Below are 27,199 nucleotides of genomic sequence, written 5' to 3' on the forward strand. Positions count from 1 at the left end.
TCTTGTGCTTGTGCTTTAGCAACATCTGTAGCCTTGGCTGTGCACAGAATCCTGAGCAGCTTCGCTCAGGATGCCTTTGCCTTTGCAACCGAGAAGGGCCCAAAGGGCACTGAGGTGCATGGAAATAGATCTCTTAAATATTTATAGACCCAGCTACGACAGACCTTGAGGGGAATTGGTGGGTCAGGTCATGTCAGGCCAAGGGAATCTTCTCTTCCCAGTTACTTTGCTGTTCCTCAGCTGGTTCCCTTTGTCTCCTCTGGTGGTGGCCTTTGGGCAGATAGTAGTCTCCAGCACGGAGATGTGCTTCTGCCCAGCTCTGTGTCAACAGCTTCACCCTTGCAACAGGGGATGGGTTCTTGGCCTGTAGTCTTAATGGGAAGGAAGTTTCCCCGGTTCCTCTGTCCTGCTGCAGTTGTGTGGCTCTAGACCAGCAGGTTGGGTCTGCAGAGCCACAGGACCAGCTCAGCACCGTGCTGTCACCACCTGCTCCAGCAGGGTCAGGCTGATGTTTTCCCCTTCCTCGATTTCTGCAAAATTAAGCAGCCCAGCTGGTTAATTCTCCTGCAGTTTTACTGCAGCAAATTGGACTTCAAAGGGAATTGAAAGCGACTCTTTGTTTTTAATGGTCCCCTTGCTGCTCGGCAGACTCCGCCAGCAGGTTTTCTGAGCCAAGAACAAAAGGAATTGCCACAGGTTACAAATAAATGAGATTCATCTCCTGCATAACAATGTCTGCAGACTGTTAACCTCTCTCTGCTGACTGGAGTGGGAGTGGGAGCCGCGCAGGCTGCCGCGGCCAAGGCTCTGTTTGGGGCACGTCATGGGAGCTCTCTGCCTGGAGCTGTGCGGGTGGCAGCTTCAGCTTTGCAGTTTCCCTGCCTCCCTCTTGCATGCACTCACACACACACACATACACACAGCCTGCCCTCGGGCAGTGCTTGCACCAGCATCTCACTTCTTTATTTTCAATCTTGCCTTGCGCAGAACATGTCACCGGTGGGCAAGATGAGTGTTGTTCAGAAGTGTGCACATCAAACACTGCAAGATGCCCAACTCTTAACCAGAGCCTGCAGGGCTTCTGGTTTGTGCTCCCCAACTCTGACATCTTCTCTCTGGACATAGGTGGGTCTCAGCCTTTTTCTGGCTCTGATGAGGATGGGTGGAGGCTTCCAGGCAAGATGCTGTGTCTGCCAGCTTGTCTGGTGTCCTGTGAACCTGAGACCAGTTCAGTGTCAGAGGGGAAGGAACAGCTACTTGATATCAGCTGTGCTTATCTTGACAGCCTGTTGGCAACAGGCTACCCAGGGAAGTGGTGGAGTCTCTGTCACTGGAGACATTCAAAAACTGCCTGGACACGTTCCTGTGTAACCTGCTCTAGGTGGACCTGCTTTGGCAGGGGGGTTAGACTAGGTGATCTCCAGAGGTCCCTTCCAACCCCATATCATTCTGTGACAGGGATGTGTCCTGCCCAACCACTGTGAGTTAAGCTATTTCATTCCTGGGCTTTGCTGAGACTTATAATACCACCTGGAGCTTGGAGAGGACATACAAATCCTTCCTTTGCCAATTAGCCCTCGCACACTCTTCTCAAGGCTCCAGCAAAGAGACTTGTCAAAGGCTCCGAGTCCAGGCTGTGGCCTCCCAAAATTCAAGGACTCCAACCACTGGCCTCAAAGTGACCAGTGCAGGTGGCAGAGGAGCCATCTTCTTCCTTGGGCACAGCTGGCCCCCTCTGGCACAAATAGCAGGCCCCGTGGCCAGGGAGAGGACATTTGATTCAGTGCACCAAAGCAATATCCCAGCATGGCAGTAGTTTCGCTGCTAAATTATGGCGCCGGCACTGAGGAGAGAGCAGTCCTCCTCGCCGTGTTTGTATGGGCTGTAATTCAGAGATCCAACACAAATCCAGCACAGCTCATTAACACAGGGTCCAGGGAGAGAAGAGGCAGAAATAATGATGCTGTTAAATCAGGCTTCATGAATATGGAACAATGTCTTATTTTGCATTATTATGGCTGTTACTTAAAACATACTCCCTGTCTCTGTGCTGGGGACTGCTACTTTCTCAGCTCTGACTGGATGGAGCCAGTGATGGTGATGACAGGGGCTTTTAAAAGGCTTTTCATGGGATGAAATAAAGAATACAAAGGGAAGATTTTTGGATCCGTTCCTGGAGGGGGATGTAGTGAGAAGGGTGCAGAATTAAAATAAACCAAAACAGGTACTAGGGTATTCAAAGGTGAAGTTGTCTAGACACTTTGAATCAGTCCCGGTTGTTCAGTTGGGCATGAAAGACAATCCCTTTGACCTGGTCTGTAGCCCCCAGGTCTATAGAGAAGTGTATCTGATGTTCGTGGAGGTGAAGAAGGTTAAGAGCGGGTGCAGTGCTGCTGTTCATTATCTGTTATGGTACAGACAGGTCCTGGTCCTCTGTGGCAGGCTCTGAGCTGCAAGGGACAGCTGACTGGCAAAGGCTTTGACTCTCAAAGATATCTAGTTGGGTGTGAGAGATGGGGTAGCTGAGGTCCTTTCTTAGTGGTAGAGCTTCACCAAAACTCCTTCCCTGTATGGCAACTCTGTATACGAGAATTGGTTTTATCCCAAGTGTCCTTGAACCCCTGTTGGGTTCAAGCAGGCTTCTCCAAGCCTGTCCTTTCTCCTTCACTCTCCATCAGGATGGAGCTCTGGGGGTCAGGCAGAAGGACCAGGCTGTGACTAGGCGTGCACCTGGTGCTCTGCCTGACGTTTCCTTGGGTTTCTGAGAACCGTTCAGCAAACACTGACATCCCAATGAGCTTCCCAGCATGCTTTGTATCAGTTCCCTAGATGCTAAGCTCAATCCATGGTTGCAGCTTCCCATGCTTTATGACAATGCATCTCTTGTTCTCCTGCCTTTTTTTTTTTTTGTTTTCTTTCTTTCTCAGGGCTTAGTCCAGTGTGCTGTTTCTGTCCCAGAGACAAGCAGACTGTGATTTGTATAATAGTGTTGCAGTAAAGGAGACACAGGTGCTCTAGTAGGAGCTACCGGTTGTGACTTCTCTCCAATGATGCTTCTGCAGGGCCTGTCTGGAGTCAGAGGAGTTAAGTACAGGGAGAACAGAAGGCACGGTGGTGTCTGCAGGGGGGTGGGCTGGATGCAATGCAGGTGAGTAATGCAGCACCACAGCAGCTTTCCGTTGCCCCTCTGCCTTGCTGCCGTTGTTTGCGTCAGGAGTCAAGAAGCCTTTAGCCTTAGGTTTTCCACTGCCAAATTTTGTCTGGTTGCTGCTCCTACCAGTGCAAAGGGAGTTCATCAGGCTTTTCTTCTGACCTGAGTCCTAAGCCTAGAGAACCTGCACTAAACACTGCTAAAATATCATACTTAGCCTGTGCTAAGCACTAGCAGTGGAGTGTTTTGGATATGACCTGCATTCTGGGGCAGTGCAAGGTCTTGCCTGCAGTGTTTCCTAACCATAACAGTGCTCTAACTCAAAGGCATGATAATGATGATGCTTTAGGTTCACTAACACCTGTATTTGTAATGAATTCACAGATCCCTCCAGCTCTCCCTACTCAAGCCAGCTGTCTTAAAGAACAAATCCCAGGAACTATAAAGCTATGCATGGGCAAGTGGGTGGGTCTTTTTCAAGCTCTGAAGTGTTCTTCTTTTGTACTCTTCCAGCCCCACCAGCTCTGAAGCTGTCTGTCAATGAGACACTGGTGGTCAACCCTGGTGACAACATCACTATGCAGTGCTCTCTGACAGGCGGTGACCCACAGCCAGAGGTGGTTTGGTCTCACTCTCCTGGCCCAATGCCTCCCAACAGCCTTGTGCAAGAAGGCAACCTCACTCTCTGGAGAATCCATGTGGAGGACTCAGGCTACTACAATTGCACGGCCATCAACAACGTGGGGAACCCAGCAAAGAAGACAGTGAACCTGCTGGTGCGGTGTAAGTTGCTCTGTTTCTCAGAGCATGGGTTTTCAGGGTGGAGGGGCTAGATTTACATTCCTCCTGGCTGTTCTTGTTCAGCTGAGGGTGAATGTGGTACTTGGTAGAGACTAGTATTCTGTAGAAGCCGCTATGCAAGCTTCTTTGCTCCCAGACCCAACAGCTTATGCTAGCACTCATTGCAGCCTCATCCCAGGCTGTAGCACTGTAGCTGTCCTGGGCTAGAGAATGATCCCAGACTGCCGGTTGTGAGGACCTGGGGAATCTACTGTGGAAACATAACTGGGGGAGGTCTTGAGGCAGGTTTTGCACAGAGACGTTGGCTTCCTGAAGAGCAAAGAGCTGTTGTCCTGTCCCACAGGACAGCAAGGCACTTTGCTGTCCTTAACCAGTTTTGCACTTGTGTTTGTCCCAGCCATGAAGAATGCCACGTTCCAAATCACCCCTGATGTGATCAAGGAGAGCGAGACCATCCAGTTAGGGCAGGACTTGAAGCTTTCATGCCACGTGGATGCTGTCCCCCAGGAGAAGGTTGTCTATTCCTGGTACAAGAACGGGAAACCAGCCAGGTTCTCAGACAGGTTGCTCATCACCAGGAATGACCCTGAGCTTCCACCTGTGACCTGCAGCTTGGAGATTATTGATCTGAGGTTCAGTGACTATGGCACCTACCTGTGCGTGGCTACCTTCCAGGGAGCACCCATTCCTGACCTCAGCGTGGAGGTGAACATCTCCTCAGAGACAGGTGAGCCTCTCTGTGGTAGCTGGGGACCCCAGGAGAGTGATTCGCATCACTAGCTGCCCTCCAGCCCCATCCGTCTGTCTTTTTTGAAGAACCTCACATGAATGTATTGAATCCCAGTGGAAAAAAGTATCACGTTGTCAGGCAAGCATTTGGCTGAGACTGGAGATGGGTAGTAGACAGAGATCCTCTGCCAGATGTGTTGAGCAACAAGCAGATCTTCCTTTATGTTTTCTTCTTATGTAAAGTCCAAACTGCAGTCCAGTAAAAGCTACAGAGACAGGTTTAGAGTGGGATTGTTCAAAAAAAGCCTCCAAATTATGAAGGAAGAAAGAGGAGATGGTATTTCACCAAATTTCAAACACCCATTTGATTTGAAGGGAGTAAAAGAGAAAGAAATCTTCTCTTTCTTTGGCATTGCTTATGAGGAATGTCCATTTCTTCAGAGCTGTGGCCAGAAGATTGGTATCATCTGTCATAGCAAATTGTGTGAAGAGCTTTATTGTTTACTGGGTTGCAATTGCAATCTGTCTTGGGCACTCTCTGTAGGAGTCCAAGTGTTATAAATGCCTCCCCCTTTCAAAATCAGGGTCAAAGCTTCACCCCATAGCTTGGTAAGGACAGGACTAATGCATAAGTGTGTTTGTCAGTCACCTTGGGGACTGAAATGCAGGCCCTCAGGGTGACTGAAGTGCAGGCCCTCAGGGCTGCCTTTCTGTTTCTGGGGGAAGTGGTGGGTTCAGATCTGCTCTCCATTACATCCATGTCATCTTGCTGCCTTTCCAGGACCTTCAGTGTATGGTACAAAGCATCATTGGGCTATTAATCTGGTGAGGACTCCCAAGGGGGCCAGATGCCCACAGGTTTTGTCTTGAACCTTCATAGAAAATTTCTTCTCAGTCTCTTGTTGTGCTGAATCCAATTGTCAGGCCGATGCCAGTCTTGATTCTGGACATTGTTGGCTTTAGCCCGCAGCAGGAGGTGTTGTGACTGCTTTTGATGCTTTGGGAACACCCTGTCTCCCAGCAGATTGCTCCCTATGGGACTGTGCCCAGTGCTTATTGACAGCCTGGAGGCCAAGCCCTGACCATACCATGGACCTACTAAGCACCAAAGGGTGGTATTCTCTTCTGCTGGCAGCCCTGGCAAGTAGGGCTCTCTCTGGTGCCAGCAGATGCCATCCCCATTGTACCAGCAGGGAATAAAACCTGGGGAACCCCCCGGTCCTGGTGCAAAGCCAGCTCTCCCAACCTTATGTAGCTGCTGCCGCCAGGAGCAATCCTTTTTGCCCAAGATCACTAGATGGCAGAGTGCATTTGTGTTTAAGACTGCAAGGGGAGGAGGCAGCCAAGGGCCGGGAGACCCTGGATGATCCCACCAAAAGGCTGGATGGTATCTGTTGGTGCAGGTGTTGGTCCAGGTGCCGGTCCGGGTGCCAGCCAGCCGCTGCTTCAAAGGAGGTGTCTGCAGTGGCAGATTGTCCCATGTTCTGTCCTGGCTGGTGGTGGGTGAGCCCCACAGGCTCATGTGGATGCTGATGATGCAGAAGGACAGGAGAGCAGCCTGGAGTGTTTTGACATCTCAGACATCCTGGGCCAGCGGGACCGGTTTGTGACCCAGGGAATGAAAACAACCGTCCCTGCTGGAGCAGCCCTTCATGCAGCAGCTGAGGCTGTCCAGTGTGCAGTGTCCCCATGAACAGACATGAACCAACTTCAACATGAGGTTCCTGCATAAAAACCCAGTGAGTTTTCCCCAGACCACAGAATCAGAGCAGGTGGGAGACAGCGGAGGCTCCATGTTTCCCTACTGAGCAGAACCTGAGCGCGCCAAGGTGGCTGCCTCCACCAAGCAGCTCTGAGGAGATAGCTTTAATTAAAAAAAACCCAAATCTTCAAATACAATTTACAGATTTTCCCCATGGAGAAAATTGCCTCTCGCCAGGTGAGCAGCTGCTGGCAGTGCTGGGTGCCGAGAGTGCTGTCGTCCCTTCACGCTGTGTGGGACAGGGTGTGATGAGATTCCCCAGCCCATGGGAGACCTGCAAATTGAAAATGTGGCCTCCCTGTTGCAGGGGGAGGTTACTGCAGAGGAAGATTGGGCTGGAGCCATCCTAAATTTGCTCTTAAAGCAGCTGTGGGCTGTAACGTGTGCAATTACTGTAGCACACTCTCCTTGCCTGGAGTTGAATTGAGCTAACATTGGTCACGCCAGCTTGTTACTGCCTCTGTAGTTCTAAATTTTGATTTAAATGGAAACGAAGTACATGGCCCTTAGAGTTATGGAAGTGTCAATCCAAGTGTCGCCACTATCAGCAGGAAGGGCTGAAAGAGGAGCTTTCAGAAAATGATTATGGCCCTATTTACCTCAGTTGAACTGTTAACTCTGAAGCCTAATACAAATAAAATATCTATATTACAAGGGGTTTAGCACAAACATCCCTTTCCTTGGTTCTTGGTGGATTTGGGGACATGAACAACAAAGCTCTTCTCACTGACACCTCTGCGCCCTTTAGCTGTAGTCATCGGTTTTCTTTGGAGCTTTGTTTATCAGCAAAGTTTTGTTTGTCAGCTGATAGCTGGATATTTCTCAAGCATTACTGTGCCTTCAGCTCTAGCCCCAGCTCGGCAACGGTTCTGCTGGGTGACCTGTTCCCAGCCTGGCCTGGAAGAGGTGCCAGAAGTGGTCTTTGCTGGGATCCATGTCTTGCTTGAGTGAGCCAGAGATAACTAGTGCATTGTGAATCTCAGTGTAAAGTAAGTAAAGGCTGGTTCCTTACTGTGGCTTGGGAGTGAACCTGAATATCTAATAAGGCTGTAGATGTGATCTACAAGCACAAATCCTCTAAATCGTAGTTCTGGTCTGACCTGTATGAGGCAACTAGATATTTTGGCAGATATTACTTCTATTTCTTGGCCAAAAGAGTGCAGTTCCATTTGGAAAATTCACTGACCCAAAGTGGAGAAATGACTCAAAGAGGCTTTTGCCTTTGGGTTCCTCTGTGCTGGTCCTGCTGCTAGACAGCATTCTGCAGCCAGAGGAGTGGGAGCTGGGAGGATGTCCCAGTACAGCTAGTACTTGCCATTGGTATTGGGATACATTGTTGGATCTTCCTTGATGCCCTGCAGCTCCAGACACTGTAGGGTGGCTTTTATGGGCCGTGTGTTCCTATAGGGGTTGCACTGTGTCAAGTGGAAACCTTTGGAGTTCAGAGGTGTTGGTGTGACTTGAACACAAGCATCTCAAGAATATTCCTTGCTTGCTGGAAACTCGCTGTAAAACAATTATCTTCTTCTCTCCCTCTTAGTGCCACCAACCATCAGTGTTCCTAAAGGTCAGTCCACAATCACCGTCCGAGAGGGCTCCCGGGCTGAGCTGCAGTGCGAGGTTCGAGGGAAGCCCAAGCCACCCGTCATCTGGTCACGGGTAGATAAGGAAACCCCCATGCCTTCAGGGACAATGACGATGGAGACATACGATGGGAAGCTGCGCCTGGAGAGCGTGAGCCGAGAAATGAGTGGGACCTATAAGTGTCAGACAGCCAGGTACAATGGCTTTAACATCAGACCCCGGGAAGCCCTGGTGCAGCTCAACGTGCAGTGTGAGTATAACCATACAGTACTGGAGCGCCTGTCTGAATGCCTGTGTACACAAAAGCCTGTGGGCTACACAAGGTTGACACACTCAGTGCTGCTTTCAGGCAGAGTTGACCTTTCTTACTGGGCTGAGCAGACACATCTCCTTTGTCTGGGGACCTTTGAACAGTTTACATTTAATTGGTCTGGCTGCACAAGGCTAAGGGCAGGATACCCGATGGCCAGCGTGTTGCGAGTGGAAGGGAGAGGTGTTGTGTGTGCTGGTGTACAACGCTTTCCATTTCCCTATCAGCGGGTGAGTGCAGAACAGCAGCTCTACTAGATGCGTGTTTGTGTGCGTTACGTATGTGTAAAATACCTTTAGGGTATGTTAGTAAGTTTGTAAAGTCAAGCACTTAAAAGGTAGCAAATGAACGTTAATTAGGCCATTTCCACCCCGCAACTCTTTCTTCAACTTACTTACCCCAGCAGTCATTTCTGGACATGCTTGAATCGTTTTGCTTGAAAGGCAGTGCTAGGCAGACCCTAATTGGGACTGCATAATCCCAAATGGTTTCCATGCAACAAAGCTGTGAGTAACAGAAAACTGATTCTTAGCATGTGTATGGGGTGATTTCAGCGATGGGTGGTTCTCTGAGCAGCACTTGAAGGCAAAATCTGTGAACATAGAAGGAGGGAAGCTGCTGGTGTTCGTGTTGGGTGACTGTTTCTGTCCTTTCCCTGCAGTGGCTTCTCCCTCCAGAGAAGTGAGTGCTCGCTCAGCTCCCATGCTGCTGAGGTGTGTTTTGACCTGCAAGGGTCTGTGCTTTCTCCTTCAAGACTTTGAATCAGACAAGGAGAAAGCAGAAGGGTAAAATGCCTTGGTCTGCAAGGAGCAGTGACCATAGGAGTAGCCCTCCTTGCAGACCTCATCCTGTCGGGATAGTGTGATAGGTGACCTCTCGGAGAGTCCTCTGAGCAGCATGGGTCTGTCAGGTGTTGGGATGGGTAGGGAGCAGGTTAATTTGCAGCCAGGCACGCTGCCTCTGGGCTGTGACTGACGAGACTCCATGCACAGCACAGCAGCTCATTAGACATGCTGCCACTCTTCTGTTAGGCTCGCTCCCTGGGAATAAGAGAAGGGAGACCAGAGTGGATAACCTGGCTGAAGCCAACCAGACACATCGCTCACACATGTGAGCTGCCAGGAGTACAGTAGTAATGGAGGTGTGCGAAATCCTGCAGGTGCTTTGAGTATTCAAAGATCCCCTTTTAAAATGATGTCTGCCCCTTCAGGAGCACGGCAGGAATTAAATTACAGGATGGGGACAGGGAAATAAATGTGTGCAGATTTCCATGCAGGTAAGTACGTGTGGAGAAGCTTCCCTTAAGCAGGGTGGAAATGTGTGTCTTGGTTTAAGCTGTTTTGGAAGGCAGGCTGGGTCAGGCTTGGTAGGACATGGCAGGGAGGGTGACTCTTGGTCACCCCAGGAACTAATGGGAGATGCAGCAAAATCTCACTCTGAAGCAAAGAACCATCAGACCTGCTGGTGTCCCCTGTTCGGTGTTGATGTTTCGAACTGTGTGGTCCTCGCTGACCCTCATTGCCCCTGCAGAGGGAGCAGTAGTCCCAAGCCTGGGATGAAATCAGGCTTACTAGGTGGTCTGGAGGTGGATCACAGTGCTGAATCTTGGGTTGGAGGAGGAGGATATGACTCCCCCCACAAGAGAGATGGTAGCTGCAAGCCAGGATCTGTTCTTGGGGAAAGCCTTTTATGTGACCCCCAAGAAGGCAAAGATGTGATGAACTTCTGTGTAAAGAGCAACTCAACGTGCTCTTCCTATAGCTTTTCCCATGGCCAAGAATTGCTTTATTGTGATCTCACCCAAGTAATGGTGGCATGGTCCATGCACCAGCCTACCCAAATGGCCTTCTTCCCTCCCCTGTTAGTTCTGTGTGCCCTTAATTAAAACTGGGTGCATACTGTCTGCTTGTTGGACTGAGCTGCTGGCTCCTGCCTGGAAACTGTGGAAGAAGCTCACGGTGGCCCTGCCTGGTCTGTGCCTGGGCAGACAGCTTTTGTTTCAAGGCTGTCAATTTGCTCCTTCCATCAGCAGGAAAAATGAACTATGAAACAAAAAAGTAGGGCAAGAATTGCCCTTATCCCCTTTATAGACTCCCCTCTTTCTCCCCCCCCCCCCCCCAGAAACAGGTTATTTTCCCCACTTTCTCTGCAGCCAGCTCCTTACACTGATTCTGTTCAGTCTTAAATAGGTCTTCCTGATTTAGAATATATAAAGCATAAACAGGTGAATAAAAATGAATAAAAATACCCAGGCTTTCCTTAGGTATTTAAAAAAGAAAAAAAAAAAAAAAACAAAACAAAAAAACTCCCCCCCCCCCCCCCAAAAAAAAAAAAACCCTGAGCAAACAACACAGTCCCTGTTTATCCCTTTCCTCCTTGTTCATGCAGCTGGAAGGAGGTGGGGGCCGTGGCGGGGGCCGCCGTGGTTAATTGAAGCGCTGCTCTCCAGTGTGGGTAGCTCATTAGTCCAGTGGCTTGCTCTGGAATTCTCATCTTGTCATAAATGGGGATCGTGTGGCTCCTGCAATCTCCGTGATGAGCATTTACCCTGCCTCCCCCAGCCCACGCATCCCACCGGAGAGCTGCTTGGATGGGGGGTGTGCGTCCACATGAGTGTGTGCACACACGCGTGTGTGTGTGTGTGCATGCAGGCGTGCCTGTTTATGTGTCGGTGTGGGCTCCTTTTGAACTGGCTCACTCAAGGGAAGAGCGAATTCTGGGTGATAATGTGGTTGTTTCTCTGATTTGCTCCAAAGCTAAAGTTGCAAAATCAATACTGCAGATCTGATTAGATGTCAGAACCTGTTTCTGTGTTTCTCTTTTCTTTTCTTTTTCTCCCCTCACCCTGATGCATATAGTACTGTATTGTAACAAACTAGACCAGAAATAGGGTTTGCCAACTGCACTGCAGTAGTGGAAAGAGAATAAGAAGACAAAAAGAACAAGTCAGCTGTCCAAAAAATAAAAAAATGTTTGGGCTTTTTATTATTTTTTGTATTTTTTAAGCAGAAAGAGTTGCTCTTCTTTTATCTTATCAGCTGTAATTGTCTATCATCAGCTCTCTGACAGGCTGAATGGGCTGCTCCCTGGACTTCTTGGTCTGAACTGTAGAGCTTTGGAAGATTAATAAGTTCATGAAAGTCCTCGCAGCTCTGTGGTTAGGATGAAGAAATATATATATTGTATGCTGGTTAGAATGAGAGATTGGGCTTGTCAGAACTCCTGGGAATCTGGCTGTCACTTGGAGTGGCAGTGTCTTGTCATCTTTTCCCATATCCTCAAAACAGGAATAAAACTGATCCATTTCTTCAAGGATTTGTGGGGCATAATAAACACAGCGCTTCAAAATCTCAAAATAAAAGTAGTAATGGAAGGACAGAGTGTTGTTGTTAATAAAATCAATGCTATTGCTGATGCTGTTGCCAAGGCTTTTTTCAGGACCAGGTACTCACTCAAGAAAATACCAGCAGATAAATGAATCCTCTGCAGAAGTGAGTTTAAAATCAGGGCTGGGTCACCCACTGTAGGTGAGGTAGCATAAAGCTGCGAAACACACTGGGCTTGAAAATGTGCAGCACTCTGGGTTTTTAAATACCAAGTGTCATTTGAGCCAATATGGATGAAAGGATGAAAGAAAGAAAGCGTGTATGTGTGGATCAGTGAAAAGGATGCTACCTGGATACAAATTTAGCAAGTACATAATGACAAATTGCAAATAAGATATCCTTGTATCCTAAAAGCCTGGTCAAAATAGCATCTCCATCAATTACAAAGATTAGTTAGTGTCTCTAAACTCCAGCTGTTGCTAGAACTGGCCTCTGAGATGATGGTCTTTCTTATCATGGTGAATAATACATTTGCTCTGTTAGAGCCTCATGTAACAGTGTTATGTTAATTGCAATCCTAGTACATTATCCTGCTTGAATGATATGGTGTCAGCTCTGATGCTTTGTCAGTCCTGAACAGCATTGTCATAAACTACTGGACAGCTCAAAGTCCACCTCAACCCTGCTCTCCTCATCACATCTGATCCTTGATACATCTACTACTACAATATTTTCCCACAGATCACCTTGGGTTCTTCCACTTTGAATGACCACCAAAGCCTGGTAGCAGAGCATCCATCTCCTCTGTTGAGAGATGTTAATGAGTTCATCAGATTCTGATAATTGGATAAGCAGACTTTTGCTGCTGCCTTTTTTGTCTTTGGCAGAAGTCTTGGTGTTTCTAAGTGGCCAGAGAAAGAAGGGAAGAAAAAAAGGAGATTTTACATAGGGTTAACTTTGTTTTGGATATTCAAGTCTGCAAGATGATACTGTTTCTCATCCTTGGGTCACAGAGCAGGTGAGATCTTGGCAGTCAGAAAGACTAGAAAAGGAATTAACCTGAGTGTCTCCTTCCTGGAATAATATGGTCTATGAATTTGTCCCCTTCTAGAACCAAAATCCGAGGTCCACAATCATATGAGATTCATCTCCAAAGGATTACGCTTATTGTCCTTAGGTAGAGTTTTGCCACATTAAGAGGTAGGTGAATTATTGTGCTTTATCTTCAAAGCATAGGGAATACTAGGTATAATCAAGAAAGCGGACTGAAATTCTCTTTGGAGGGGCAGTTATCATGGCTAACAGGACTTCAGGTGCCATTGCATAGTCCTAGACATAGACATTGCCAGAGGGCTGGTGACCAGCGGGTCTGGCTCTGCCCTGGCCTGTAAGGCAGCCAGAATGCGTCCTGCTGGGGCATCTGTTGCCCTTGTCACTTAAACTAATGTTCAGGTGGGCACAGATATGTTTTCCTGTTGAAGTTCATGTGCTGGCAAATGTTATTCCTGGTCACACGCTGTTGAGTCATTCCTCCTTAAAATCCTGCTGAACCCATTGGCAATGCTGTATCAGGCGGGCAATAGTCAGCATCAATTTCCTCTGTTATCTATGTAGCAAACAGAAGAGCAGGGAGGGGAGGAGGGGGTGATACTGTAAATAAGTAAGAAGCATTGCTGGATCCACACAACTGGAAATGGAAATGCATTAAACTGTTTCGATCAGCTGTTGAAGCCATCGCTCAATGTCAGCGCTCTTTGCTGGTGCCCAACTCCCTCTGAAACATAAGCTTGGATATTAACTGCTCCATTAAAAGCACTCTTGAGACGTGCTCCTGGCATGGAGATGTTTCTTCAGAGTGGCTAGGATTGGGCTTTTGGCTCCTGAGAGCTCCTTGCAGCTCTCCCTGCCTATGTGAAGGGAGTCTAAGAGAAATGAGATGTTCTGTGGCCAGAGCTGACCCATATATGTGGCTGAGCTGGCTTTTGTGTCTTGCTGCTTGGCCATGTGAGCTGGAGTATGGAGCCATCTGCTAGGAATTTTAGACTTGGCTGGTTTAATTTCTGAGTATATTTATTAATAGTTACTGTTTTAGTTTTGGGGTTTTTTTTTATTTTTTCATCGGCACAGTCCATCCTGACACCCTCGTCCAAGCTGAGGAGCACATTTCAGGAGCTAACTTGGGAGTGTTTGTAGAACCTGGAGTTTCATTAGTGAAAAGAAGAAAACCATTTGTTAGTCATAGGCATGACCTTGAACTGGCAGTTTGAACAAAGCCTGACCCAATCTCTGGTCCCACTTTGATGGAAATCCTCCCTGTTTACCCCCTAATTTGTTCTATGGAGGTTTGTGTGTCTACACTGAAAGTATACACGTTATTTCTGTCTTTCTGTGAATACACGGAACCCCTGCTCACCCCGTTAAGAGCAGAGAGTTTTGTTCCTGATTGTCAACACACTTTGCACCAGCAGTCCTGTGGCTGGGATTAGGCTTCTTAGAGCTTGTCTTTGTGCACGTGGCCCTGGCCTCGGCAATACGGGGTTAGGATTGCTCGCGCTGTTTCCCTGTGCCTGGGCCGCTAACAGCTAATTAGAGTTGTCAGTCTAAGGACAGGCTAGAGGAGAGGAATCAGTTTTACTCAGTCATGGCTGTAAATCCACATGGCCATGGTTCAGAGCACATTAATAACCACAGAGGCTTGGCTGGCCTCAGATTTGTTTTCACAATTACCATCTATTGGTCCAGGGCCTGGCAGACGGAGGCAGTGGTGGCACTTATATCACTTTCAGGTTGGGTCTTCAGATGGGATTGTATCAAATGTGTCTGAAAAGAGAACGGCTCCTGTTTGTCTGGGACTTGTTGGCGCTACCCTCCTGCCAGTCTCGTGGCATTGAGGGGCAGGTAGTCTGACAGGCTGAGGATGCTTGGCTGAAACCTCCTTCTTTGTGACCACCTTTGCAGCCTTCATGTTTGCAGAGCAAAGTCCCAGGACTCTCAGTGCTGCTTTCTTGTAGTGTTTGGTGTATGTAGCTTTGGAGGACTGTGTCTTTCACAGGGTAAAGCAGTTCCATGTATTTTGACTGGCCTGAATTTTTCCCCTCAATCTGTAGCAATTAGGACTTGCTCTGCAGGGCCCTGGTCTCTTCTCTGCTTGCTGCCTTGTGGGGAAGGTTCCTACATGCTGCTATTCACTGAGATTTTCTTGGGAAGCCTCTCCCTTGCACCCTGAGAGCTTTTCAGATTTATCTATTTGATTGAAATTGGTCTGACAGAGCATGTCTGCATGCTGGGGTGGCCAGGAGATAAAGGAGACTTGAGACATAAAGCAAAAGGCCCAGATGGCAGGAAGAATTCACCGGAGCAGTGGAGGCTGGGGAGCAGATTTTTCAAAGGTGGCATGTTCATTCTGTGGCACGACATGTCAGATGAAAAATACCGGGAAGCCTCCTCATTGTGTCCTGGGCAAACAGCTGTGGAAGAAGAGAGGATGATACCCAGATATGTGCATCAGGTAGGTGGGAGCCCTCCTTGAAGAGGAGACCTAGGGCTGCTACATGAGATTGCAGCCTGCCTGTGCTGCTGCTCAGCCTTTTTGCAGCTCATTGCTCGTCTCCAAATACCTCTGTGGTTGTAATGATAGGCTGAGTAAAAGCTTGTGTGAGAGCTCCCCGCCTAGAGAGATGAATTTGTTTGTTCAGAAGAGAACTGGTTTAAATCAGCTAATCCATTTCTCGGATATTGTTGGGAGAAACAAATACACTTTCCATAAGCTGCCATTATCCTGTTTTTTGGCCAGGCTCTACAGGAAGAGCAACTTAATTTTATCGAGAGAGAGAGACATCCAGGCTATACAGTTTTGTCAGGAGCGGAGAGACAAGAGCTGCACAGGCACAGTGAATGGCAGACAGTCTTGGCCATCTCTCTGTAGACCTACCGTGGTCCTTTCAGGGCTTATCACCACATCTTGTACTGTTCCAATTCAGACACTCCTTTTAAGGTTTTCCTGCCATGGCAGCTATTTTCCCTGAAGGACCTAGCTATATATCAACTTGTTGGAATGAAAAACACTTCCAGAATCCTCTCAGATCCTTTGTGCTGGACATCTTGCAAGGCTGTGCATGTTTGGGTCTCACCCAAGCATGTCCTCGTCTTTAGGCCGTAGGAGCATACTGCTGCTGAAGTACTGTCAGACACTTTCCCAGTGCCTCCCATCTTGCTGTTCTAAAGAAACCGCTTTTTTCTTAAGCCCTGTTGTTGTTGTCTGGGTTTAGGCCACAAATGGAACCACCTTTATCAAAGATCTCTGAATTGCAATACAGCTGGTGGTACCCAGACTGCAGATGGAGATACATAGCCTGGTTGGAGGGAGAGGTTGTTCTGGCTCTGCTTCTGTTTGCATGGGGATGTAATGCAGGTTCCTCTCTAACATACACTGTAAGTACTTCTGCCGCACACTTAGCTCCAGTCAGCAGGTTGGTGATGGTGAGTTTGGCACAGCAGCTGTTGCCAAGCTTTCTCTCTTGGTCTGTGCAGCACCAGTATGTGTCCAGAGGATGCGGGAACTGGGCCAGGGTAGAGAACGAGCCATGGATCCTGGAGCATGGGGTGGATGGAGTGGCAGGATATTCTCTGCCAGAGGTAGTACATGCGACTGGGATCTGAGTTCACAGGGAATGCAGTAGGGAGAGGAGAAGATGGTAGCTGCTTGTATTGGTTCAATGTAGTGGGTATATTTGAAAAAGAAAAATCTTGATCTGGGGGCTCTAAACTGGCAATAGGAGAGCTAAGAGAATGGAAAGATTCATGTATATGTTCTAGCAAAAGAAAGAGCTGCTCCTGACACCTGAGCAAAGTAGATTTGGAAAGGCATGCTCTATACGCGGTAGCACTGCCATCAGGAGCCAAGGGCAAGGCAGGTGGTAGGTGGAGGGAGTCAGAAAACTGCTGTCAATGCTTATGTTTTAAGGCAGGGGTCACAGGGCCGGAAAGGAGGGAATGCTTTGTCCCTATCAAATTCTGCCTCTCGGTGACCAGGAAATGAGCCATATTGAATTTTCAGCTGTGGGGAGAGAGACACCACAGACTAGGACTCACTGGGGAAACCAGGGGGACACTAAGCAGGCAAAAAAAGCAATTCATTTTCTCATGGTAACTCTCAGCATCTACACGAGAGCCTGAGACACAGAGAAATGAAAACAGCTGTCCACACCTGCAGGAGAGCATAAGACATCAGACCTGACAGAGGACCTGTGCCAGGGGAGCAGAGCCTCGTTTACCCCAGCCTCTTTCCCAGAGAGGCTTGAGTAGTGCTATGGCATCGTGCCTGTGCCTTTGCTTTTCTCCCAGGATTTTGGGCCCATAAATCATGTCAAGCAGCACTTATGAGGGTGCAGGAGCAGGCTCCTGTGCTATCCCTCAAAATCCCTGTTCCCTGGGACTAGACCAGGGCTGGTTTCTCCTGCCCCACTGGAGGACTGTGGCAGGCACATGGAGGCAGTGTACAGAATAGTGATGCCATTTTGAGGAGGGGGCTTATGCAGGGAAGACCTCGAGTCACTCCTGATACGAAGATATGATATCATATCCTGATGTCCTAGTAGGAAACTGAGCATCCTAGGGGTGTGTATGTGCTGAATTTTAATTGGTTTTGACTATCCTGACCCCCAGGCTCTGAAACAGAACCAATTACATTCACTCCTATAGGGGAACTGTTTGAATGTGAGCTAAATTTCAGAGGTGCTCAGGCTTCTCTAAGTCTCAGCAGGTCTTCCTGGTGCCAGTTCTGTGCTGGAACACTGTCCTGGAAGGCTGAGGGTTCAGTTTTTAGGAAGGGCATAGGGGCCTTTTGGGGCTTTCTGTGGGCAAACAACTGTTCAGTTACTAGTTTGTGCTATTCCACTTGGACCAGTCTCTGAGAAAGAAACTGCTTTTTCTTTGAAGCCAGGAAACAGTGTTTTCTCAATGAGCAGAGATCACATTTCCAGCATGTAGCCCTCTCACCCTGTTTCACTTCATATAGTTCCTGATTTCCATTCCTCTTTGCCTCTCTATTGCAAACACAAATAAGCAGGTGTGTGCACACACTCCTGCCTTATCTCAGCTTTTGCTTCTGATTCGAATTTAATTGGCCTACAGGACTTGAGATAAAACAGTCGGTTTTCTTTTATGAACCCAGTGCTGAACCTGCAAAGCCCTCATTGGTTCCAGGAATTGACAGACGTGCTTAAATTTCCTAGTTGCATGCAGACCTGTTGCATTTTGTATGATTTTGGAGTCCTTGTTTCTAGGGTCGTGTGTGATCGCAGGAAACCATTGAAATTTTTCATTACTGTTGACTGGGAGGAAGCTGACTTCTGAGACTGCATGCTTGTTTGCCAGCCTGCAAGGGGCTGAATGGGATGTAGAAGAGACTGAAAATTACTCAGTTTCTGTGGGGAAGAAGCTTCTGGGATAAACCCCTGCTGGCTAAAGAAAAAATGGCAACTGAAGGCCATTCCAGTTGACCCTTTGCAGGCTCTTGATCTGTTGTGACCTGCTCTCACAGCTGATCAAACAAATGTTGTGGATCTCATCTGTCACAAATATGCTACAACTCTGGGCCCAACTCAGCCAAGCATTTGATGGGAGGAATCGGTTGGAGTGCCAAAACTAACAAGAGTTCCCAACAGTGGCTGTGATTTGAGGTCAAGAGAACAGTAAATAATAGTCGCATTTGCATTGAACGGGGATTTTCCTTACTAAGTGCTGATTGCAAAGAGATATTGTACTGTCCTAATCGTAGGCTAGAATGCAGTAACTAATAACAACTTAATGCAATATAGATGGGCTTAATAGTGCTAGGCCTGCTGGGATTTTCTAAGCAGTTCATAGCTTATGCATAATTCAGGCCTTTTAGCCAACATCGTGGCATGCTATAAAATGGGGAACTGGGTCTTGAGGGAAAGGGCACAGCCCTCCACCTAATGTGGTTTTCTAGAAAAGAGCATAATGAGTCTAAAGGGATGAGAAGATGGTAGCAGCTGGCTGGGTCAGAGGAAAACAGAGCAACACTTAAAATGGGTTTTTGTGGTTTGGGGATTTTTCTCTTCCCTTTGGGCTGCTAGTCATGAGACCTTGGAAAAGTCCAAGTTTATGCACGAAAATGGGAGAGTTTTCATTCTGATTAGCTTTCTAGGAACCAACTCACATGTATAAATGAAAAAGATGAAAATGAAACTACCTACAGGTTTTAAAGAGAGGAGGAAAGACAGTTGCATTTTGTGGTGGTTTTATTGTGTTTTTTAAACTAGTTGGAGAAGCTTTTGTGCTCCAGTCTGCCTACCCAGAATACTGGGACTCCAACTTCTTGATCATTATGAGAAAGCAAAAGCGCTTTGAGTCTCTAACCATTTTCTGCTGTTTTTCTAGACAGGAGAGGTAGTTCTATGCCAAGCATAGTCTCTCTCACTAGTGGTGCTGAAGAACAAGATGAGTTTACATTTGTGGCTCTAAACTTGGGTTATTTGTATGTTTTCATCTACTCACAGACTGAAGTGATGGAGAATTCAGTGTGTGGATCAGTAAATTGTTCAAGTGGTTTTTACTCTTATGGTTGAGTTGGCATGACTTAATCTAAGCCTGTCTCATTTCAGTTTCCAACTACAAGCTCTCTTTATGCCTTTGTCTTCTTACATAAAGAGCTATTTGTTATCAGCAGTCTCTTCCTTGTGTATTCTCAGACACCAGAACAAGTAATCTCTTAGTCTTTTTTCAGTGTGCAATCCAGAAAGAGTCTCTTTAGCCATTTACTGCAAGGCATGTTTTCCAGCCCTTGATTCATTTTTATAGCCCTCTTAGGTTTTTTTTTTCAACATCATTCTGGCAGCGTGGTCACCCGTATTAAACAGATTTTCAAAAATGATCTCACCAACACAGATGCAGAGGTGATGCCCAGCTCACAATACGTTTAGTAAGCTTTGGCTTAATCATCCAAGGATTTGGTCATCTTTGGACTACAGCTGAAAGCTGATATACACTGGGTTACATCGAATCAGGCTCGTCTTGGACTCGTTGTGTCTTTCCTAACAAGAGTGACCTATTCTTTCTTCAACATGTTTTTTTTCCAGGCCTATACATAATTCAAAACAAATCAAATGCAGTTACCATAAGCCCATTCCATCAAGCAAACCAAGCTGTCCTGTGTGAGGTGTCTCTCTAGTATGTTATTTACTGCTGCATATTTTGTGTCTTCTACAGATGTTGGTATCTTATCCTGATGTAGGCACTTAAGGATAGTGATTGTCAGTTATTGCACATTAAAGTGCTGCCTTTGGGACGGAGGGAAGGAAGCAAAGCACGAGCCACATCCCAGAGCTCTGCCAAAGTCTGCGCACAGTCACCCAGCAGCAAATAGATGTAAGGTCATTCAGACACCAAAGGTGGCTATGGATGATGTTGGCTACACAGCCTGAACAGGAGACTTTATAATTGATGTGCTTTAGCTATGCCAGCCTGCTGGCTGGATCATTGACCTTGATGAAGACGTGAAATATAGCATCAGTTTAAGGGGTTCATATGGAATCTCACTAGAGAGGTCTTCCTAGAGGAGGCGTTCCCTCTCACTAGAGAGATTTCAGTGGTGCATGTACCCATTTTAAATTTCTTTTTGAACTCTTTCACTTAATGTGTTTTTAATCTGCTTAATGTGGGCTGCATTTGAACAGTATTACATCTTCAATTAGTCTGTCGTGTGGAAGGAAGCCAGGATCTTTCCAATGCCTGAGGATGTTATGACAAGATAGTTACTTTTCTTGTTGCTTTCTCAAACACTACCCAGTTTGTCTGCCAAGGACCCATAAAACTATATTAATCATCATTCACTTTTTAACTTGTAAAGTTGCATCCCACATTCATCTTCCATGAGTTTTTTTCTGGAATCAGTGAGGAATAAAAAGATTTATTGCTGTTTTTTCTGAGGTCTCCTCTACTTACAGTGACCCAATTGGTTTGTGTTTGTACTTCCATAAACAATACATGCATGGAGGGTACAAAATTATTTTATCTCCTCTGGTGCTGGCAGGATGCTGTCACAAGCTTCCCCTCAAAGGCCTGGCTAGATGAAGTTTTGCCCCATATTTTCCTACTTTCTATGGCATTTTGAAGGTTTTTATGATCTGTTGTTGGTCTGTTATTCTGCCAGTTTTGCACTGATGAATTCAGATCAGGGTACACAGATCCAGCTAGACTCTAACAAACAGGACAGAGAGAAGCCTGTCCTTTCATCATCTCTGGCTTTTATCACAGATTTAGCCACAGATATTCCCAGATTTAAGTCCACACAGTTTTTTTTATGGAGCTGTATACAGAATTATACCCTCTCTCTGCCCACCACAGTGGGATGGCTCAGTAAACATTGCTGAAACTTCTTTAAAATGTCCTTTTCACCTGGGGTATCTGATTCTGGGAGGAGTTCTTATCTCTCACGTTGAGGCTGGAAGGAGCAGGATGCCATGTTACAGTATGCTGCTACAACCCCTCCAGCTGATAATTGCTGATGGACTGACTCAGACCAGGATCCACTTTCATATCTTGATGCAATGGCTGAGAGTGAGGAAGGTAACAGCCTTACTCATTTCGTCTCAGAAGAGTCAGGAATGTGAACAACAGAAACTTTATGGAACCAGCTTCAGGCATCTGTTGCACCAAAATCCAGGGATCAGGACAAGAAAAGGAGTGTGTTCCCCCTTGTCTGGCATATCACCTTTGCTGCAGCCTAAGTCCTGTGCAGTCAACATGGAAAGATGTCTCTGTGAGATAGGCATGTGCCCGCATAACAGGGATGCTGCTCCTCCAAATGGTTCCTGTATTGCTGGCCCAGTTTGAGGTCTGGAAGCAGCCTGGAAAATCAAATGTCAGAGCAGATTTATCCAGTGAGCGGGACTGTTAATAAATTTCCCTCTCCTGGTCCAAGTCCAGAGGAGATGGGACAGAGCTGATAGCCAGATGGGGAGGTCGAGAGAGCAGGCTGCTGTCCTTGAATGGTTGCCAGTTCTGTCATTGGCCTCCTTCCTGTGCCCTCTGCTGCAGAGGAGACCCCGAGCCCCAGAGAGTGATTTCTGGGAGCCCAGAACACCTGCGGCTGTCAGAAGTGACAGTGCTCTTCCTAATGCAGGGAAAGATGAGAGCTACAGGACTGGCTCTGCTTCATCCACAAGGCCGGTGTGCTGCTGCTTCTCTGGCAACACGGTGGCAATATAGAAAGAAGACATGAGGTTTCCAGCAGGAGAGCAAGTCTTCCATATCTCGAGTCCATGCCCTTGTCTGAGATCCGTGGTATCATCTGGGCGTGAAGAAATGGGGCTGCAAAATTCTCTGCTGTCTTCATAGGTGGTTAACAGTTTGAGGAATAAGATGTAGGGAGATGATTCTCTGTAACCAGCAATCCACTGAAGATACAGTCATGAAAAGCTATGACAGTTACTGATATGACAGATAAAGCAATTTTTTCATAATTAATTAATAGTGGGGGAGTTGGACACAGGCACTTATGAAATTCACACATTTTAAATGCATACAGGCAATGGTGTGAAGGGTAGAGAGGGAAGATAGGACTTTCAGATGGCAGAGATGGTGGCTATTTGAGAGCTGGCTTTTTGGAGTCAGTCACTATTCTGAAAGACTTCAGCCATTTCATCTGATGGACTGCCTGAACCTTTCCTCATTTTTCCATCCTTCGTCCATGATTGATTTGATCTATCTTGATTCATCTGAAGATGATGATGACAATGATTGAGGTAACCATCCAGAGAGTGACAGCAAAAATGCTTACAGTAAAAAATGTTCTTGCCTCTCCTTTCTCTGTGCTATACCTACTGATCCTGTGTTTTTCAATTGCACGCATTTCTTAAGTTCCTGTATGCACCACCCTCCTTGTTACATTAATTCTTATGGGAAAAAATGCTTCGATATCTGTTGACCTCAGCTGCTTCATCTATGAGACTGAACGTTTGCCATAAATCTTTTAATTTAAGCATCCTTTCAGCCTCTTTCTGAACCGTTATGTTTTCATTGTCGTCATCTTCCTCAGATGAATCAAGATCAATCAAGGGTGAAGGATGGAAAAATGGGCTAATGATGACAGTTAGCGGAGCAGGATATTAAACGATTGGCAGCAGAGCTCTGAGGCAGCAGATAGAGAAGTGATGGAGAACTGGATGTTGGTCTATACTGAGTTCTTTCTCCTTGGTCCAAATTCTCTACTAGGCCTGAAGGAGGGAGAGGCTGAGGAAGAGCCTGGTTTGCATGGGGAAGCTTGTCCTTTTTCCACTCTGTAAATAAGTGGAGACTTAGTGCATTAACTCTTCCTGCTCTAGCTTCACCCCATGCATTCTTTTTGCTTACTAGTACAGACAAAGAATTCAAAGTAAACATATTAAGGAATGCTGGTAAATATTTAATTATTTTAATTGCCTTGGATGGCCCTCCTTCCCCTACCAGGCTCTTTCTGGCTTAGATCTCTCCTCTTTCCAGCTCTCATCCCACTACCACATCATTAAAGCAGGTCTGATTTTTTAATCAGCATTTCTGCTTTTGGCTTCGCTACTTCTTGCTTTGCCTGCCTGTTTGGAAAGCAGCTGTAGAGGGATCATCTAGTGCTCCCATTTAGCTTTCAAACTGGAAACAGAAGGTGGGGTAATACTGTAGCCCAGCTGTAAGCAGAAGGCTCTGACCACCTGTGGCCCAGACAATCATTGCATTTCTAAAGCAGGGACTCTTCTCTATTTTGACAGGACTGCAGTTCTCTGAGGCACTTTCTCCTGCAGCCTCACTGCTCTTAATTTCCCGTTCTTTTATTAAAAGGGTCTAAATGTGTGGAGGTGATTGAATTGCTCAGGCAGCTGGTGATGGAATAGGAGCCTGTTGCTATTGGATCACTGCTTGGAGTCAGCAGTCACCTCTGCTTGATAGCTCCTCCGGTTGTAGGTGAGATCCTCCACAGGAGACTAGGGGAAACTCAAGTTAATTCCTTGTAGGTGGCATCTGCATATTCTGGACATGAGCCCTAGCAGTGGCACTAATTGGATGCTGTCTGGAGTTCAAAAATTTCTCACTGTGTTTGCTCTGGGGAACGTGCAGGCTGGTGTCTGTTTTTTTCCCCAGGGTAGCTCTGTTGTGCCATGCAGCAGCTCAAACACAGGAGGTGTCTTCTGTCCAAAAGCAGGACATACAGCCCAAGTTTCACATGTGTGTTATGACTTATCTTACTGATGAACTCAATAAACAAGGCACTGAGAGTTTGTGGAGAGGTTCATATAGATGGGTGGCACTAGTCACTTCTGTGCAGGTCTTGCACAAACACTTACTTTGGTCTGCATTCATCCCACCTAGCAGAGATGTGAGGCCTGGGATCACTTTAGGCTCCTTGTGCAGCCACAGGACAGAGGGAGGTAGTACCAGCTAGGGACTCCTACCATCCAAATCGTCCTCTGGAGATGTCCCTTTCACTTGATGACTTTGGAGCAAGGTGGTGTTCCTAATTTGGCAGCCTCAATGAAGAGCCTGAAGTTAGATGGGATAAATTTTGGCTTTGAAGTCCTGTTCCAGCTAGCTCCAGGTTTTCTCTCAAACCTTGGGGGATGATCGGTCCTTTCTCAGTTGTTTGCAAAACCTTCTCAGAAATGTGGAGGGCCTATACTAGGATGATGAACATCACAGATTGGCTGTTTTCCCTCTATTTTCCCTGCTTTACACTGTGAATGGAAGCATTCTGCTGTGATGGATCAAGCAGCTCTGTTTCTGCTCACAAGGTTGTAAATGGTACCTGTTGATCTCTGCCCTGTTATAGGCCCCTGCACCTTGCTTGTCTCTGCCAGGCACGTGAGGAGGCTCAGAGCTGTAGATTCAGGTTTCTCTTTTATTTAATCCTTTCGCAAACTTTTTGCATGTGATTCCTCTGACATTTAAAACTCTAGCACAGTGTTTCTGCCCAGAGAAAACAAAATCTAAATAGGACCTAAAGCTGGGCTTCTGCCACCTGAAAAGCAGGGGAAGGAGAGAAAGGGGAGTTGTAAAGAGATATATATATATATACATATACACACACATATAAAATGTCAATATCATCTTGGCAAGGACTTTGGGTAAGGAGAAGAAGACTAAGAATTCTCTCCTACTATTTGTTGAGGTTGGTGACTACTGGGGATAGGACAGAGTTGATAACCAGGACATGAAAACATCTATGGGGAGGAGTTGCAGTAGGCTTAAACTGCAGCAAGGGAATTGGGTTAGAAAAACTGTAAGAAGAAAGATATGGATTCTCTGTTTTAGAAGAAGAATCTCATTTGGTTCTTTTTGTGGGTTGATTATTTTTTTTTCTTTTCCTTAGTTTGCACTGGGAATGAGTTGCTTTATTCCCAGAACTACCCAGCTGAGTAGCTCACCTATGAATTATTGAATAGTAAGATAACTGGTTCTCTGCCAAACGTTAATGCATACGGGATGCTTTTGGGGAAAGAGTATCATTGGCTGATTGTTAGTGAATGTTTGGATCTAAACTATTTATATGCTATTGGGAGCGGCATGTCACTGCCAGCCCAATTTGTTAAACAGAAGCATGTAATAACAAATGCATGGGCATGAGCTGACATCTTGTTGTCTTCAAGAAGGCAGAGGCAGAACCTGAGCAGAGAGTTGGTGGTCTGACAATGCTACATATGGGAGGGCTCCCCTCTGGTGAGTATGTGGGTGGGCAGGAGAATCCCAGATCTACCCTAGCCATCATCCTGCTTTACCATGCTATAACTAATGAAATTGGCTGTGAACTAGAGACAATATTTTCATGTTATTCTGGGGCAAAAAATAAAAATAAATCTAGGTTTGGGTTATGCGATTGGTCTGGCAGCAATTGAAGATACTAAATCTGAAATGGCAACTCTCTCACCCTCTTTATTTCTCTTGTGTTTAACTTTGCTAATTGGGTAGTATTGTGGGTGGGGGGAGGATTATCAGCATGCATTTGACATACAAAATATGTATGTGTCTTCTGTAGGTACACCATCTTTTCCCACTTGTCATTTTCAATTAGGGGAGCGTACTGTTTTGAAACTAGGCACTTGAAGGTAAGTGAGGCATGGGAATGAGGTGGCTTTACACTGCCAGAGAATACTTGTCTTTGTAGTGTCTTGTTAGCGTGAATTAATTGGGCAGTGAGTCTGAGTGGAGTTCCAGCATGTCTGGGACAGATCTTTTTTGAGGAGGCATGTCTGTGAGGCAGAAGGTCTGGAAATTCCCACCCAGGATGGACTTTCTTCAAAAGAACTCTGTAAAGTGAGCCAGGGGTCTCATATATTAATCAGCACAGCTTGTCATGCAGAAGAGGAAATTCTTTGGTAACCCCCTCTTTATTAAAACAAGGTGAAGACTGGTTGAGCTAATTGGCTTGGAAAGTTCAGAGAAGAGGAAAGCAGAAAAGCTGATAGTGAATATTCACTTGTTCCTCTTTTAAAAGCAGTCAACTAGCACAGAACTAAGCCTTCTCTGCTCTGAACCCGGCTTCTGCGATCCCTCCACCCACTTGTCTAGCAGAAAATGTACTCAAACAAATTTGTTTTGTTTGAAATAACAATACTTGCAACTTGGCTTTCAAGCACTTCGGAAAAAAAATGTGTTTTATCTCTTTATACATGGGGAGACTGAAGTGCAAAGGCAGAAGGCATAGAAGATGAAAGAAAGAGATTCTGGCTTTTAGCTGAAAGAGATTAAGCGCACCTTCCTCCATCTCCCCTCTTCTAGTTACTCAATTATATCATGTCTCAGAAAAAAGCAAATGAGACTGGGGCTGTAAATATTAGTTGGATATTTGTCACAGAATCACAGAATTGTCGGAGTTGGAGGGGACCTCTAGAGATCATCTAGTCCAACTCCCCTGACAAAGCAGGGTTGCCCAGAGCACATCACTCGGGACTGCATCCAGGCGGGTCTTGAAAATCTCCAGAGAAGGGGACTCCACGACCTCCCTGGGCAGCCTGTTCCAGGGCTCTGTCATCCTCACCCTAAAGAAGTTTTTCCTCGTATTTGAATAGAAATTCCTATGTTCCAGCTTGTGCCCGTTGCCCCTTGTTCTATCACTGGAAACCACTGAAAAGAATCCAGCTCCATCCTCCTTCAACCCACCCTTTAGATACTTGTAAACATAGATGGGGTCTCCCCTCAGCCTTCTCTTCTCCAGGCTAAAGAGCCCCAGCTCTCTGAGCCTTTCCTCATATGGGAGATGCTCTAATCCCTTAATCACCTTAATTGCCCTATGTTGGACTCTCTCCAGTAATTCCCTGTCCCTCTTGAACTGGGGAGCCCAGACCTGGACGCAGTATTCCAGTTGTGGCCTCACCAGTACAGAGTAGAGGGGGAGAATGATCTCCCTTGACCTGCTGGCCACACTCTTCCCTATGCAGCCCAGGATTCCGTTGGCCCTCTTGGCAACAAGGGCACATTGCTGGCTCATGGAAAGTTTGCTGTCCAACAGGACTCCCAGATCCTTCTCCTCAGTAGCCCTTTCCAGAAGA

The 27,199-nt window shown here is 46.7% G+C and overlaps 1 protein-coding gene across 1 annotated transcript in view; it reads left to right on the forward strand.

The window, feature by feature from the left end:
* Window positions 1-27,199, forward strand: part of MDGA1 (MAM domain containing glycosylphosphatidylinositol anchor 1) — a 144,417-nt gene that overhangs the window by 61,801 nt on the left and 55,417 nt on the right. Inside the window, exons 6-8 of the mRNA XM_014950442.1 lie at window positions 3,665-3,934; window positions 4,350-4,679; window positions 7,984-8,277. Coding sequence (XP_014805928.1) covers window positions 3,665-3,934; window positions 4,350-4,679; window positions 7,984-8,277 — 894 coding nt within the window. The remainder of the gene's footprint in view (window positions 1-3,664; window positions 3,935-4,349; window positions 4,680-7,983; window positions 8,278-27,199) is intronic.

Source organism: Calidris pugnax, unplaced genomic scaffold, assembly GCF_001431845.1.
Source record: "Calidris pugnax isolate Ruff unplaced genomic scaffold, ASM143184v1 scaffold24, whole genome shotgun sequence".
In the NCBI taxonomy this organism is placed as follows: domain Eukaryota; kingdom Metazoa; phylum Chordata; class Aves; order Charadriiformes; family Scolopacidae; genus Calidris; species Calidris pugnax.